General features: G+C 46.3%; 1 protein-coding gene across 1 annotated transcript in view; it reads right to left on the bottom strand.

The window, feature by feature from the left end:
• The window catches only part of NOC3L (NOC3 like DNA replication regulator), a 72540-nt gene that overhangs the window by 37311 nt on the left and 22158 nt on the right, over positions 1 to 13071 (bottom strand). Inside the window, exons 10-11 of the mRNA XM_073685574.1 lie at positions 3727 to 3855; positions 3019 to 3150 (exon numbers count right to left, since the gene is read on the bottom strand). Of these exons, the coding sequence (XP_073541675.1) occupies positions 3019 to 3150; positions 3727 to 3855 (261 nt within the window). The remainder of the gene's footprint in view (positions 1 to 3018; positions 3151 to 3726; positions 3856 to 13071) is intronic.

The following is a 13071-nucleotide window of genomic DNA, read 5'->3' as shown; positions in this document are numbered from 1 at the left end:
ATAGTAATTATGTTGGGTCGTTGCAGCCATAATCTATCAAGTAGGAAATAAATAAGTCCATAAAAACTTCAAGTGGAAGATAAAAACGAAAAATAAAAAAAAAGACTTTGTACAAGTTTTGTGCTCCCCAGTTTTGGTCTGAAGAAAAATAAAAATATCTTAAGTTCTCTTCCTTGAGTCGCAAAACATTGACCCCTGTGATCTCTAGTTGGAGTTGTACAAGACTGGTTGCAAATGTTTCAATGTGTCCCTCATTCCATTGGAAGATCATTAAAAGGGGTTTTCCACTAGATTTGGCAAAGGGTGGAGTAAAAAAAAAAAAACAAAACAAAAAGAAAACCCAGCACTTGCTTCTCTGATTGCCGTTTCTGAAACTGTGTCTCCCGCTAGACTGCCAGCATCAATATCTGCAGGGGGTGTCACATGACAGTTGCAGCTTTCCCTTTCTGAGTCCAGTCTGACTAATTACACTGTCATGTGACACCCCCTGCCGAATGCAAACGCTGGCTATCTGGAGAAGACAACTGCGAGAGTGGAGGAACAATGCTCATCAGGGAGGAAAGCACAGGTTTATTTTTTTTTTTTTATTATATTGCCTGAGCTAATCAGGCTTTAATTAAAACCTAGTAGAAGCCCCATTTAAAGGGGTGTGGCTTTATTTGCTGTCTTTATTGTAAATGTTGCAGCAGTCTAAGCTCCAGCGTTTCCACCAAACCCTAGGAATGCACGTTAGAGTACATGGAGAAGACAAAATTAAACAAAAACTGTTCCTCCTTGGACAAATCTATAGACATTAGCTACCATTTTCTTTTACCCTCCGATGGACTATGCCAAGACTATAAGGCCTCCTTCACAAGTCAGTGTCTCCAGTACGTGTGGTGACAGTTTCCACAAGTACTGGAGACTCTTACACACGTAGACCCAATTAATGGGTTTGCGCACATGTCAGTGTTTTTCCAAGGACCGTTTGCCCGTGAGTAAAACATGCTGACATGTCCGTTTTGTACCAAATGCACAGGCCGAAAAAAACGTCCCACACGTCCACACTGATCACATCCGTGCATCATTAGTGTGACACATATCGGCGCTTGGGAAAGAGCAGTACAGTTTGCGCTGTTCCCAGGCGCTGGGTGCTGAAAGGCAGGTCTCATCATTGTCGCTTGGTCTCCCTGAAATCAGCACGACCAGGCAGCGCTGATGGCAATTGTATTCAGCACCCGCTGTGTGTATAAATCATGTATTAAAATAAATAAAACAGTGTGCGGTCCCCCATAATTTTCATAACCAGCTGAGGGAAAGCAGACAGCTGGTGGCTGATGTTAATATTCTGAGAAAGGGGCCAATAGCCATAAGGTTCCCAGGCTATTAATAACAGCTCACAGCTGTTTTCTTAGTCTTTGCTAGTCAGTAAAAAGTGGACCTCCCACCCCCCAAAAAAATGACATGGGGTCCCCTAATATTACTAACCAGCAAAAGCTAAACCGACAGCTGTGGGTTGATATTAATAGCCTGGGAAGTGGCCATGGATATTGCCCTCCGTCCCAAACTAAGAACATCAGCCCTCAGCAGCCCCAGAAATGGCCCATCCATTAGATGCGCCAAATCTGACCCTTAGCCTCGGCTCTTCCCACTTTCCCTGGTGAGGTGGCAAGTGGTGTAATATTTGTGGGGTTGATGTCAGCTGACATGAAACCCAGGGGTTAGTAATGGAGAGGCGTCCATCAGACGCCCCCATTACTAACCCCATAAGTTTAAGTTAAAAAACACACACACACAGTAAAGTCCTTTCTTTGAATTAAAAACTCCCCAACCCTCTTTTACCCATTTATTATCAAAATAAAAACACAGGATACACTCAGCGTGGGAGCGCGGCTGCCTGTGACCGGTGGTAACCTCAATGACGTCTCTGCTGGTCACTGAAGCTGCGTTCATGGTTCATATCACCGCTCGGCAATGCATCCAGAAGTAGCTGAGATGGGCTCTTCGTGGGACATATGGATTATCAGCAGACAGGTGAGGAATACTATGTTTTTTTATTTTGATAATATATGGGTAAAAGAGGGTTGGGGAGTTTTTATTTTAAAAAAAAGGACTTTACTCTGTGTTTTTTAACTTAAACTTATGGGATTAGTAATGGGGGAGTCTGATGGACGTGAGGAAAGAGCGGGGCCCAGCACCAGATTTGGCGCATCTTATGGATGCGCCATTTCTGGTGCGGCTGAGAGCAGATGTTCTTAGTTTTGGAGGGGGCCAATATCCATGGCCCCTTCCCAGGCTATTAATATCAGCCCACAGCTGACTGTATAGCCTTTGCTGGTTAGTAATATTGGGGGGATCCCACATCATTTTTTTTTTTTTTTTTGGGGGGGGGCTCCACTTTTTACTAACCAGTAAAGGCTAAGCAAACAGCTGTGAGCTGTTAATAATTGCCTGGGAACCTTTATGGCTATTTGCCCCTTCCCCAGAATATTAACATCAGCCCCCAGCTGTCGGCTTTCTCTCAGCTGATTATGAAAATTACAGGGGACCACATGCCGTCTTTTTTATTTATTTAATACACGATATACACACAAAGCGGATGCTGAACACAACTCCCATCAGCGTCGCCTGGACGCGCTGATCTCAGGGAGACCAGGGGACAATGATGACAAATGCCTTCAGCACCCGATGCCTGGGAACATCGTGTACTGTACTGCTTTTTCCCAGGCGCTGGTACGTGTCATACTGATGAGGCACATGGATGCTACAAGTATGTTGCACGGATAGCGGTTTTTGCAGTACTGGTAATATCAGGATGTGTGAAGGAGGCCTAAGGTTGTGTTCACAAGCAGAAGATACTTCTGAGACTATTCTAGGTTTGTTTATGCGGTTTGCAGAACTTCATGTACAGATTGCAGAAACAACCCCATTCACATGTATGAAATGAAAGTTTCTGCAACAAGTGAACCTACCCTTGATAGTTTATTTATCGCTTGCTATTAATCCAACAGGCATATACTTCACAGCACACATTCTTACCTTTCTTTGCATCCTTGACAGATTCTTCCTCTTATCTTTGTAAGTCATCATCTTTTGCTTAGGAGCAATGTCGTCTACGTCTTTTTTCACTTCGACTTCTTTAATTCTTAGGTGAAGAAAGATCTTGAGCACCTGAAGTCGGAAAAAGAATCATGAACAAGAAGAGAGTGGAACAGACACATCCAATCATGTGCCCGCCAACATGACACGGTGACTTACACAGCCCAGATCCTTACAGGGGTCCCTATGTCAGTAAGGACCATATCCAGCATGTTGTAACAGTGAAAAGCCATAAGGATTATCCAATACAGTAATACACCATACATAAAGAACGGCATTTACACAGGGAGTTAAAAAAAAAAAAATTAGAAAACTGTTAAGATCCAAATCCAGCCTTTATTATATGATTTTAGTATGATGAGCCCTACCCACCCATTACAAAAACTACTTCATGGGGGAGTTGAGCGACATCCAATTTGATCCCCATTACACCTGCCATGGGGCTGTCGTTCAGGTTTTATAGACCCGTGAATGCTCATCAGGCAGTGATATATCCTATTACCTGATCTAATCTGCCATTCAGGAATCTGGGAAAGATGGGTGACAATCCCTTTGGGTCCTGCAATGGCCACAGTTGTTCCCATGGCTGTATTGTGTGCAGTGACGTGTGATCACAGAAGGATAAAGTAAATCTCCGTCAGTATTTACCTCTGGTCGGACACAGTAGCTTCTACTTTTCACCAACCCAGAGATGATCTTTACTGCTGCCAGGGATCCATGGCCCAATTTATCCTGCCTGAAAAGTTTCTTTACGGCGTCTGCACTCATATCGGCAATCTGTAGGAAGGGAAGAGAAAAGTTACTGTCTATAAAATGCTCACTGCCCGTCAATACCATTGAAATGCTACATGATCACATATCCATCCTGTCTGATTGATGAAGATTAAACCCCTGAAATAATCATTCTGGAACAGCTTTTCTTAGAACTCTGCATTGTGCTGTCCCTCTGTTACTCCTCTTGGAAACATATGAATAAATTGACAACTGGTTGTTTCCACATCCTTGTCAAAAGCAGAGACTATACATTGTGAAAGTGTGTAGGGACACGCACAGTGGATCAATGGAAACACACAATGGGAATTTATGCACAGATTTCCAGGAAGGCATTACAATTCTTGTGCCTTACTGATAATCCTTGGAGTTTTTTTTCTAGGCATTAGGATTTCTGCCAGCTTATTACTAGGCATATCAGTTCTGCTGAGCCAAGTTCACACAAGCATATAAAAAAAGATCATCTGAATTCCAATGACGCTTTTTCATCTGTATTGTCATTTATTTTTTATATATACCTTATTAAATTTAAAAAAAAAGACCAAATACATTTGTGTGTGAAAGAACTGCAATATGTCCATAAAAATGGATGCCATAAGATTGATCAGTATGTGATCCGATTTTGTTTGCGCACATACAGACTTAAATAGGAGAGTCTCATCCGACATAAAAACCCAGTGCTATGGTGACGTGAACAGTCTTTTTTCTGCTAGCACAGGAAGGCCGGTTTCTTGGATTAAAGTGAATCTGCCAGATTTCAGGATACAAACTGCATATTTGTAAATAGATCACCTAGACTTGATGAGGCTGGTGTACTTGTAAAAATCCATGTCAGAATGGCTGTATAGCTTGGGATTAAAAAAAATTGTATTTTATGAGTCCGGCTGGTGATTAAAATGCTAATTTTATTACTAGCGGGGAACACTTGGCTTTACAAAGCAAGTCAAGTACACCAGCCTCATCAGGTCTATGAGATGTATTTAATAATGTATTCAGTTTGGATGGTTGAATCTGGTGACAGATCCACATTCTCTTTAATACTAGAAAGAATAAATGGTATACAAACATTTTATAGCAGTGTTCACACCTGTGCGCAGCTTCTAAACATACATAATGTGTTGCTTGATCGGTTGACGGACAGATGAACTACATTGAATTATAATGGGGTCTGTTATCTTGATGAAAAAAAAAGATCACAGCTCGCTGCATTACCTATCCATCAGACGATGAAATCTGTGCCCGAGCCTCCGATGGGGATGAGAGCAGAGCAAGGAATAGTTCTCCTTATAAATATACCATTAAAAAAAGGCGCACGGGGACATGCAGCAGAGTGATGGGAATTTGTAGCTACTTTCCAGTAACTGTCTAGCAGATGAATGAACAAAACGGTACCATCAGGTCAGAGTGCTCACAAATACTTTCTGCCGGCCTTACTGAAGAGATATTACGGTAGTGCTCAGCTTCTGGAAGAGCAGAGATCTGCCTTAAAGCACATTCTTCAGCAGCAGACATGTTTCTTCTCAGCAGCTCATCAGAGCCACCATAAAACAGGAGCCGGCACGCTGCTGCCCTCTAGATGTGAACAGCAGGACTTACAAGTAACCAGAATATTGTGGATGATTTATGTCAAAATAAGCCCAGAGCCTGACTTCTTCATAAGTGAGGGCCCTCCCCGCAACTACTACTAAATGTCAGACATCTACTCTGCAGTGTGTTATGGCTGAGAACAGGGGCGGCATTTAGAGGTTTGGAGATGAGCAGTCAGATGGACATAACAAACACGCCAGCTCCCAAGATGGCAGAGCCCTGATCGGCTGTGAGACGGATCAAGGCTGACATAACTGAAGGGGGCATTCCCCGTATAAAGGTGGTATATTGCTCTGACGCTATAGCACCAAAGATAGACATGCCGTCACTTTATCACAGATGTGGGGTCTGACCTCAGGAACCCCCACTGGTAACCCCAATAGTGTCGTGTCCCCTTGCCTTGTTCCGTAGAGCACTGGCTGCTATATGGGGAACCGCAGTCAGGGTCACCTCACGTAAGGCTTTATTCACACTTCACGGTTTCTTGCATGTGTACAGTCACTGTTTTTTCACCAACACGGATATGGAATACAGAAAGAAGAAACGGACAGACCAGACCTGATTTTTTTTTTTTTTTTTTTTAAAAAAAGAAAAGATTCTGTACAAGGATGAAAAACATTCAGTTTTTTTATTTCTGTTTGCAGGAAAGAATCCTTGATGTGTGAATAAGGATTAAAACAACAGTCTGGTGGAGCCTGCAGCAAAAACTCAGCAGGGTAGGCAGTGGTAAAAGCAGCCATGTGCCCCTATAATTCTCAGGTTCGCTGGGAGACTCAGAAGTAGTGTTGAGCCACCCCCGTAGTGTTCGAGTTCGGTTCGGTTCGTCGAACACCCGTGTGTTCGCCGAACTGTTCGTCGAACACCTTCGAACACCGTTAAAACCAATGGCAGGCAAACAAAAACACATAGAAACACATAGAAAACACCTTCAAAGGTGTCCAAAAGCTGACAAACTGCTCAGAAGACATAACTAACACATGGAAAAGTGACAAGTACATATAGTCATGCGAAAAGAAAAGAGGTGGAGGAGTAAAAGGAGGGGGAGACACAGATATAGGCATGTCATGCCCTTCTAAAATCCAAAAAGTGAGAAGCCGACACGGCCAGTCCGCTCCTGCCCGTGCCACCGGGTTTGTGCCAGAGCCGCGGTGAACCCTGATGGCCAGCCCCCCTCTCCCAATACTGGTGCCTGTCCGCTGGTGGGTCGAGCGAGCCCCCCTGTGGTGGAGGCAGCTCTAAGCTTTTTAATTTAAATTGTCCCTCTAATTTGAATGAATACACTTTAAATCCATTTACAAGGATCTATTGGAGGGCAAGTCTCATGCCAGCAGCCGCGTAATTCCAGCTCCAGTAGCGTCCACTAAAGCTGCTGCAGTTAAAAAGATTTATAAGGATCGAGCTCGGCTGTCCACCGCAAGGCATCCTACTGCCAGTCCCAGCCCCTATGCCTTGGGGTGCCTCCTGATGCTCTTCACTGAGTATCCCATGGTCCCGAAGCATTTCCTTTGAAAAAATTAAGTGTCTAAACTACAGGTTGTGTAGCTTGCTTAACAGCCGGGATAATCCGCTGACTAGCAGACACTGCTACTAGGCACAAAGTATTTCCTGGGCTAGATGCAGTTAAAAATTTGTAATTAGATACTCTCGTTGGATGCTGAGAAAGCATTCCATAGAGTCTCCTGGCACGCCATATATGATTCTCTTAAAAAGCTTGGGGTAGGGGTCTAGGGGACCCTTTTATAGCCAAAATCACGGCCCTGTATCACAATACGTCACCTAGGCTGAAGATAACTGGAACTGTAGCACCCTGAGGGCTCGGTTGCTACAGAGGTATTGCACCTCACCCAGAGGTGTGATATCTCACTCTCAGGTAAGGATGGAGTGTGGATCAGGACCCGACACCTGCATGCATTACACCACATTGCCGTGGGGCAGGGCGACCAATATGCCCCTGAGATGGGCACGACAGTCCCTGTCCCTGGCTGGAGTGGGGGGAGGGAACACTGAGGAAGGGGAACCCTGTAGTGCAGGAGCAGGGAGGAAGCAGTTCCTGGGTGCATTGAGAAGGGAGTATAAAAGGTGGGCACCATCTTAGTTCAGTGCAGAGAAGTCTGAGCAGAAGTGGCAGGGAGCAGGGGCTCTGCATGAGCTCTGCTCCGGAGGCGGGCCTAGTAACAGAGGCCCAGGCCTGGAAGAGGGAGAAGGAAGGAAGAGGAGCGGAGAAGGCTCCAGGAACGAGGAATGAAGGGGATCCCAGGGGTGCGGACGGGCGAGTCGCCACCGCACGCCCCAATCCACCTGCGTGGAGGGGTCAGGCCAAAGGGGGAGACCGGTCCCCGAAACTAGTGGAGGCAGGAAACGACCCTCAGCTAGAAACCGGAGGCTGTGACATTTTATGTGGCGCAGCCCCTCGCTACACCCGCTAGGAAGGCACCACATAGGGTCAGGGAAACTGGCGCCAAGTTTACCAAGAGGAGGCCCGAGGCAGCCGGACAGAAGGGTTGGTAAGAAAGGCCAGACAAAGGACACACAAAGGGGGTCCTGTGAAGCGCTCCAAAGTTATCTGGGAGTTGTCTGAGCCCCTCACCTGGTGAGCACAGTACGACGTGGGCAGCCGTTACCTGCAGACGTGGTCTGGATAATAAGAACTGTGAGTAAAGGCCCTGGACTGCATCACTGACTCCGTGTCGTTACTGCTGCTGCCCTGCACCATCACCCCCATCCTCCGCATACACTGCCCTGAGGCTATACTCCTCCCGTGGGGAGTTATGCTACGCTCTGCTGCACCCACAACACCAGCCTCAGCGGTCTGCCCTGCAGCGGCGGTTCACTCTGACCGCAATCCACGGGTGGCGTAGTCGGACATTTAAACATCAAAACCACATAAATAGTTCCGCCACTGGTTTGACCACCCTGAGCCACGGAACCGGCTCGCCGCCACGAAGACTACAACCACCAGCATCCACCAAAAAGGGTCCGGCTCCGGGTGTCCCAAGGCCCAGGGGGTGCATCAGAACATTTTCATCACCTTTCACAATCACCAATGGGACAAGGCAGGGATGTCCTCTGTCCCCTCTCTTATACATCCTAGTGACGGAGCACCTGCTCTCATCAATTCGCCATAACCCCAATATTAGGTGGATTGAGGTGGGAGGCACCGAGTACAAGTGCTCTCTATTTGCTGATGATGTCCTAGTATATATCACTCAATCACATATATCCATCCATGCTGTTATGGCTGAAATAGATCACTTTGTTACATGGTCAAATTTTAAAATCAATGCAGCGAAGTCTGAGGCCCTTGATGTCTCCCTCCCCAAATCCATATAGGATTCCATCCAGTCCAACTTTCCCTTTGCCTGGCCCTCACAGGGTATCAAATACTTAGGAATTCCTATTCATAGAGACCTCTCCCATCTATGTTATCTTAATTTTGGGCCCTTTATTGAACAACTCCATACAGACCACGGTTGGCAAGTTAGAACTGTAAGATTCAGTACGTGAACCACTGGTGTTTTGTGGAAAAGCACATGTACACTGTGTTCCAAATTATTATGCAAAAAGTGTTTAGGAGTGATAAGGGAAGAATTTGTTTGTTTGTCAGTTAAACTCATTGATGGTGATGTGTGTCAGGGCTCTTTATATCACTGTAAGCAATTGCAGACACCTGTGCTAATTAGTTTGGCAGGTGTGTCCAATGAAAGGCAAGACTACTTAAGAAGGTTGTCTCACATTATTAAGCAGCCTACATTTTCTGCCAAAATGGGAAAGAAAAAGGATGTGTCGGCTGCTGAGAAGCAACAAATTGTGGAGTGTTTAGGTCAAGGCATGACTACAATCAACATTGTGTGATGATCAGGATGAAGTGTCTTGGCAATCAAGAAGTATGTAGCTGATTCACAGTACACACGTGTGCGTGCTGATAAGGGCAAATTGAGGACTCTTTCCTACAGGCAATTACGTCAGGTTGAAAGAGCAGCGGCAAAAAAGCCTTGTCATAGCAGCAGACAAGTTTTTGAAGCTGCTTGTGCCTCCAACGTCCCCCGAACAACAAGATGCAGGGTCCTTCAGAGGTTTGCAGCTGTGCATACGCCATCCTGTCGACCTCCTCTATCCACTTCACACAAGCAGAAACGGCTCCAGTGGGCCAAACATTACATGAAGACTGATTTCAAAACTGTTTTGTTCACGGATGAGTGCCGTGCAGCGCTCGATGGTCCAGATGGATGGAGTGGAGGATGGCTGGTTGATGGACACCCCACGCAAACACGGCTACAGCGCCAACAAGGAGGAGGTGGAGTAATGTTTTGGGCTGGAATCATGGGGAGAGAGATTGTCGGCCCCTTTAGGATCCCTGAAGGCGCTAAAGATGAACTCCATAATGTATGTGGATTTTCTCAAACAGCACTTCCTGCCATGGTTCAAGAAGAAGAACCGTGTATTTCACAGCAAGATCATTTTTCTGCATGATAATGCACCATCTCATGCTGCACATAAAACATCTGCATCTCTGGCTGATATGGGCATAAAAGGGGACAAACTTATGGTGTGACCCCCATGCTCCCCTGACCTGTACCCCATTCAGAACCTTTGGAGCATCATTAAAAGGAGTGTCTATGATGGCGGGAGGCAGTTCACATCTAAGCAACAGCTCTGGGAGGGTATTCTGTCCTCATGCAAAACAATTGAAGCAGAAACCATCCAAAACCTGACAAATTCAATGGACGAGAGAGTTCAGAAGCTCCTTTCGAACAAGGGGTCCTATGTGAAAATGTAACATCACCTAGAATTAAGTTTTGAGTTGAAAACTGTTTGATTTCAGTTTCTAACAACCTGCTAATGCTTATAATTTCAAAAATGACCATTTTTTTGGTCTTTATTAAAATGAAAAGGTTGATCGAAAAGTTTGGGGGATCTAAGAGTGTGGCAACCCAGTAGTCATGATTACTTCGAATTCTGACAATATGAGGGTCATGCTGCAGGTAGTGCAGCAAGAAGGCACTTATGTGTCTTGCGCATCTCGGAGCCCCAAAATTATTTTCCGGGCTAGATGCAGCTAAAAATTATTATTAATTTTAAATCTGGTGAAGCTTTAGTATAGATGGCCTAATAGGATCAGTGCTGCACACTGCTACAAAGCCCAAATTATTTTCCAGTCAAGATACAGATAAACATGATTAGTAATTTTAAATCTGGTGGAGCTTATTATAGATGGCCTAATAGAATCAGTGCTGCACACTGCTACAAAGCCCAAATTATTTTCCAGCCAAGATACAGATAAACATGATTAGTAATTTGAAAGCTTAAAACGGTTGGTAGGGTGATTTTAACCAATCATCAAGCTTTTACTCTCCCCAGGATGACACAGGGGTAGAAAAGTCGTTTCGGATCCATGATTTGTTCATCTTTATGAACGTGAGTCTGTCTACATTATCAGTGGAGAGCCGCGTGCGCTTATCTGTCAGCACACCACCAGCAGTGCTGAACACACGTTCAGACAGAACGCTGGCTGCGGGGCATGACAAGATCTCCAAGGCGTAAGTGGCTAGCTCCGGCCATTTATCCAGATTGGAAGCCCAAAAAGAGCAAGGGTCCAGTGACACAGTCGTGGCTTCAATGTTTACTTGGAGATACTCCTGTACCATCGTCTCTAGGCGTTGACTATGTGTCAGACTTCTTGTCTCCTGTGGCCTTGCAAAGGATGGGCTAAAAAAGTGGTGAAATGATTCCGCAAAATTGATGTTACCAGCAGATACTGTGGTTCTGTTACGGTTTGAGTGCTGAACACTTGACGGTCCCACGGTTGGCAAGTTGGAACTGTGAGATTCACTACGTGCACCACTGGTATTTTGTGGAAAAGCACATGTAAGATTCTGCAACAGTCTCTGCTGATACTCCTGCATGCGTGCATCCCTTTCTATGGCAGGAATAATTTCTGCAAATTTACTTTTGTACCGGGGATCTAACAGTGTGGCAACCCAGTAGTCAGGATTATTTCTAATTCTCACAATTCGAGGGTCATGTTGCAGGTAGTGCAGCAAGAAGGCACTCATGTGTGTTGCGCATCCAGGAGCACCAAGTCCCTGTTGTGTTGGTGGCGAGGTAACAATCATGCTTCCTTCCTCTGTCCTCTCCCCCCAACCTCGCACAACAGAAATGTGATCAAGGTCTCCCTCATCTGATGAGTCTTCCATCAGTTCGTCCTCCACTTCTTCCTGGGCTCCTGCACCTTCCTCACTAGTTTGGCTGCTACCATGCGCCCTGGTAAAACCATCTCCCCCACCCTCACATGCCTGCCGCCTTGGTGCTGCCGACCGTCTGGACCTTGCAGATGTTAGCCCTTCCGCATACAACTCCTCCTCCTCTACTTCCTCCACCTCCTCTTGTGCCACCACCTGACTCCGAATTCTGTTTAACATGTGCTCCAGCATGTAAATCACCGGAATAGTCATGCTGATAATGGCATCGTCAGCACTAAACATCTTCGTCGCCATTTCAAAACTGTGCAGAAGGGTGCATAGGTCCCTGATCTGAGACCACTCCTCCAGCGTGATTTGCCCCACCTCTGAATCTCGTTGGCCCAGGCTATACGTCAGAACGTATTGCACCAGGGCTTGTCGGTGCTGCCACAGTCGCTGCAACATGTGCAGAGTTGAATTCCACCGGGTAGGCACATCGCATTTTAGCCGGTGAAGTGGCAGGCCCAACGACTTCTGTAGAGATGTAAGTCGCTGAGCTGCGGGATGCGAACGGCGGAAGTGAACACACAGCGACCGTGCCCTCTGCAGAAGGCCATCTAGTCTGGGATAGTGGGCTAAAAATTGCTGGACAACCAGGTTCAACACGTGAGCCATACAAGGCACGTGTGTGACATTGCCCCGGCGAAGGGCCGCACCCAGGTTTGCAGCATTGTCGCACACGGCCTTCCCTGGTTTCAGGTCCAGTGGAGACAACCATTCATGAAATTGGTTCTCCAGAGCTGACCACAACTCCTCAGCTGTGTGACTCACATTTCCCAGACATTTCAATGTAAAAACCGCCTGATGACGTTGAGCCCTACTGCCAGCATAGTAAGGAGGTGTGCAGGATCCCTTCTGCGCAGTTAGAAAGCTTGTGGCATGACCAGACAGGCTTTGGGTGCAGGTGGAAGACCGAGAGGAGGTTGAGGAGGCAGAAGCAGTGGAGGAACTTTGACATAAAGAGGATTGACGCACAACTCGTGGGGACGGCAAGACTTGGACAGCAGCCCCTTGTCCTGCTGTCACCATAGTTACCCAGTGCCCAGTCAGCGACATGTAACGCACCTGTCCATGCCTACTCGTCCAAGTGTCTGTGGTGAAATGCACCCTGTCACACACAGAGTTTCTCAAAGAAGCGGTGATGTTGTGTGCGACATGCTGGTGGAGCGCAGGCACACCTTTCTTTGAGAAGTAGTGCCGACTGGGCATCTGGTACTGGGGCACTGCGACGGACATAAGGTCTCGAAAATCCTCTGTGTCCACCAGGCGGAAAGGCAGCATTTCTGTAGCCAAGAGCTTGCAGATGGTGAAATTCAACCTCTTAGCTTTCTCATGGCTAGGAGGAAATGGTCTTTTACTTGTCCACATCTGAGGGACCGAGGGCTGGCTATTGTGC

Source organism: Phyllobates terribilis, unplaced genomic scaffold (assembly GCF_046119375.1).
Source record: "Phyllobates terribilis strain yellow unplaced genomic scaffold, ASM4611937v1 Scaffold_5__5_contigs__length_657084704, whole genome shotgun sequence".
Taxonomy (NCBI): domain Eukaryota; kingdom Metazoa; phylum Chordata; class Amphibia; order Anura; family Dendrobatidae; genus Phyllobates; species Phyllobates terribilis.
This window is presented reverse-complemented; position numbering and strand designations above follow the sequence as displayed.